The 2,908-nt window shown below is 35.9% G+C and overlaps 1 protein-coding gene across 1 annotated transcript in view; it reads left to right on the plus strand.

Annotated features, from left to right (window-relative positions):
* Window positions 1–2,908, plus strand: part of SPAG6 (sperm associated antigen 6) — a 109,756-nt gene that overhangs the window by 72,520 nt on the left and 34,328 nt on the right. The window contains exon 9 of the mRNA XM_012644168.1: window positions 2,008–2,153. Within this exon, the coding sequence (XP_012499622.1) occupies window positions 2,008–2,153 (146 nt within the window). The remainder of the gene's footprint in view (window positions 1–2,007; window positions 2,154–2,908) is intronic.

The following is a 2,908-nucleotide window of genomic DNA, read 5'->3' on the forward strand; positions in this document are numbered from 1 at the left end:
ACTAACCTATGTTGAGTTCAAAATAAGTAAATAAAGTCAGTAGGATTTGTGAAAGTTAGATAGCCAAGGTAAAATAAAGACAGTATCCTGTATCATGTACTCTTTTAATGTGCCTTCAGGAATATTTTCTTAATCTAAGGATACCAAAACACTAAAAAGAGGTGAGAAAGCAAGGCAGAAGGTGAAAAGATATTAATGTGGCTAGGGATAGAGATAAGAAGTAATGAAAATTCTCCCAGCCAAACAAAATATTTAGAACTGATCTATTCAAGTCCTGCAGAGAGGAAAGGAAAAAAACTCTGATCTATGGCTATTCCATTTTTTAGAAATACATACTAGTGCAGTCTTTCGTTGTCCAGTTGATTCGTATTGCCATTCTATTAGCAAGATCCTTTTGTAGTTTTAGTTATTTGTTAAATGCCTACAGGTACCCTGTACTTTTAAGCATTGGGGAATGGACAAAAGAGAATAATACAAAGTAGTTCTTCAAGTAAATTTATAATCTAGCTGAGGAGAGCAGACAAAACAGAAAGCACTTCAATGTTCTGGACTTCATAATAAACCTTTTTTTTTTTTTTTAAGAAGGAGTGAGTGAATGTAGTCTGAGGTATTCAGAAAGGGCTTCAGTGGAGGAAGTACAGGGGAAAAGAGCTGGTCCTTGAAGAAAGGACAAGATGAAGGGGGGAGAAGGGGTGTTTCTGTCAGAGGGAATAGCAGCAGTGACCAAGGAAGAGAGCAGGAATTCCCACATTGTGGGCCCATCCTCTCCCCAGGACCATCCTCGTCTGGTCGGTCTTGCATAGTACCTTTCTTCATCTTCATTGGCTTTTTCCTCTCCACACACAAACATACTCAAGTCTCCTCGATCCTCAGAACAAAATCTGAAACACCTGTAACCTTTAGTTCTATCCCAGCTTGCTCTCAACCTACTGATTGCCTTCTCTTCTGTTTCTGAAATTTTTAAGTTTGACTTGACTTTATTTCTGATGTTTTCCTTAACTGCTGTTAATCTGACTTCAACTTTGCATCTTACATGCAACTGCCTTTACTTAATTCTTCAGCACCCTATTAATTATTTTTAGTTCTGGTTGGTTGCTTTTAAAAATCTTCCCTTGGATTTGTTGATTCCTTACTTTCCTGATTCTTCTTCGGTATCTTTAACATCTTCTCAATCTCCTTTCTCTGCCTGCTGTTTAGTACATTCATTGATTTGTTACACATCTGTGGAGTATCTATTAGGCACCAGGCAAGAGGGAATTGAATGACTAATGAATGTATAGTTTCCACCTTCAATGACATTTATGTATGACAGACATATAAATGGATAACTAAAATATTGTGATAAGTGCACTGATAGTCGTTGACAGAAGGCTATGAGAGAAGAAAAGGACTCAACTTATCCAGGGATGAGAGGATGGAAGTGTCCCAGAGGTTTCTTAAAGGAGGTAACACTTGAGCTAAAAAGTCTTAAAAAATGACTACGAGTTAACCAAGCAAAAGGGGGAGTTTGTGGAGTGTGGAAGGACATTTTAGGAAGAGGAAACAGCATGGGCAAAGGCAAGAAATGGCACAGCATGCATGCTTTGATGTTATCAAAACAAAATTTAGGATGTCGATGGTGGGTAAGGTGGGTGGCTGGAGAGGTATTTATGAGCTGGGTCCCAGAGGACTCTTTGTGCCTTGTTGGGGAGCTTGCCGTTCCATTTTGTAGGTGGTGGAGACACCTTGAATGGATGTGGGCTTTAGGTTTTACATTTATGAGTGGATCTCCATTGCCTTTGCCTATGTTCATTGCCTTTATTTCATCTTCACAACATAAGAAGTTAATACATTTCTAAAAAGAGTGTATTCCACTTCAAGTCATTAGCAGATTTTGGCTCATTATGTTATAGGTATATTGGGCATAAATTGTCCTTTACATTTTCTCAGATACGTTACTGCTTTTCAACAGTAATAATCTAATTTGGAAAAGAAAAGCTGACATCTTTATGTGCCTCACTTTTCAAGGTGCTGCCACATGATAGCAAAGCTCGGCGACTCTTTGTGACAAGTGGTGGACTTAAAAAGGTTCAAGAGATAAAAGCAGAACCTGGTTCTCTCCTTCAAGAATACATCAACAGTGTTAACAATTGTTACCCAGAGGAAATAGTAAGGTGAGAAAAATTGACTTTGAGAAGTTCAATAGTATAATGTAGTTTTTCTGGTTTCAAATCTAGATTTTATATCCACTGTGTCAAAATGTGGACTTTGAAATACTACATGAGGCCAATGTATACCTTTACTCTCTCTTGGTCTCTCCCCCTGTAATTAAATAATGTTCTAATTGACACACATTTCCAAATCAAACTGGAATGTCATTTAAGACATTTCTGTACTAATTTAACATATGCATTACTAAAGAGTATCCAAATGCAGAATTCAAATTAAACTAATAGTTTTTAAATTGTGAATTCCTGATTTAGAAAAGGCCTACAGATTCTGATTTTCGCAATTCCTTGAATATTACTTTTCTGCCTTAAGCTCACATTTACATTAAATGGAATATTACAAGTAGAAAAGAGATGTTGAGTAACAAAAAGAAAGTTACTATCTAAATGCAAAAAAAATTAAATAATGTTGTTTATAATATGCAGGTACCTCAGAGTAAGGTAGGAAGATGCTACTTTCAAGATTAATATTTTTTTTACATGAAATTGATTTGCAGAGCATTAAACCTAAGCCTCAGTTCTTATAAGCCTCAGGAAGAGCTATACCACTAAACCCCAAATAAATAAAAACAAAGCTATCAAGAAAAGATAGAATGATTTAAACTGAATCTTGAAAAATGCTCACAAAGAATACAAAATAAAAGGCATATTTATCTATGTTTTTCTAATCCTGCATTCATTTCTTATTTTCTTCAATATTA

This window comes from Propithecus coquereli, unplaced genomic scaffold, assembly GCF_000956105.1.
Source record: "Propithecus coquereli isolate 6110/MARCELLA unplaced genomic scaffold, Pcoq_1.0 Scaffold103, whole genome shotgun sequence".
NCBI classification, from domain to species: Eukaryota; Metazoa; Chordata; class Mammalia; order Primates; family Indriidae; genus Propithecus; species Propithecus coquereli.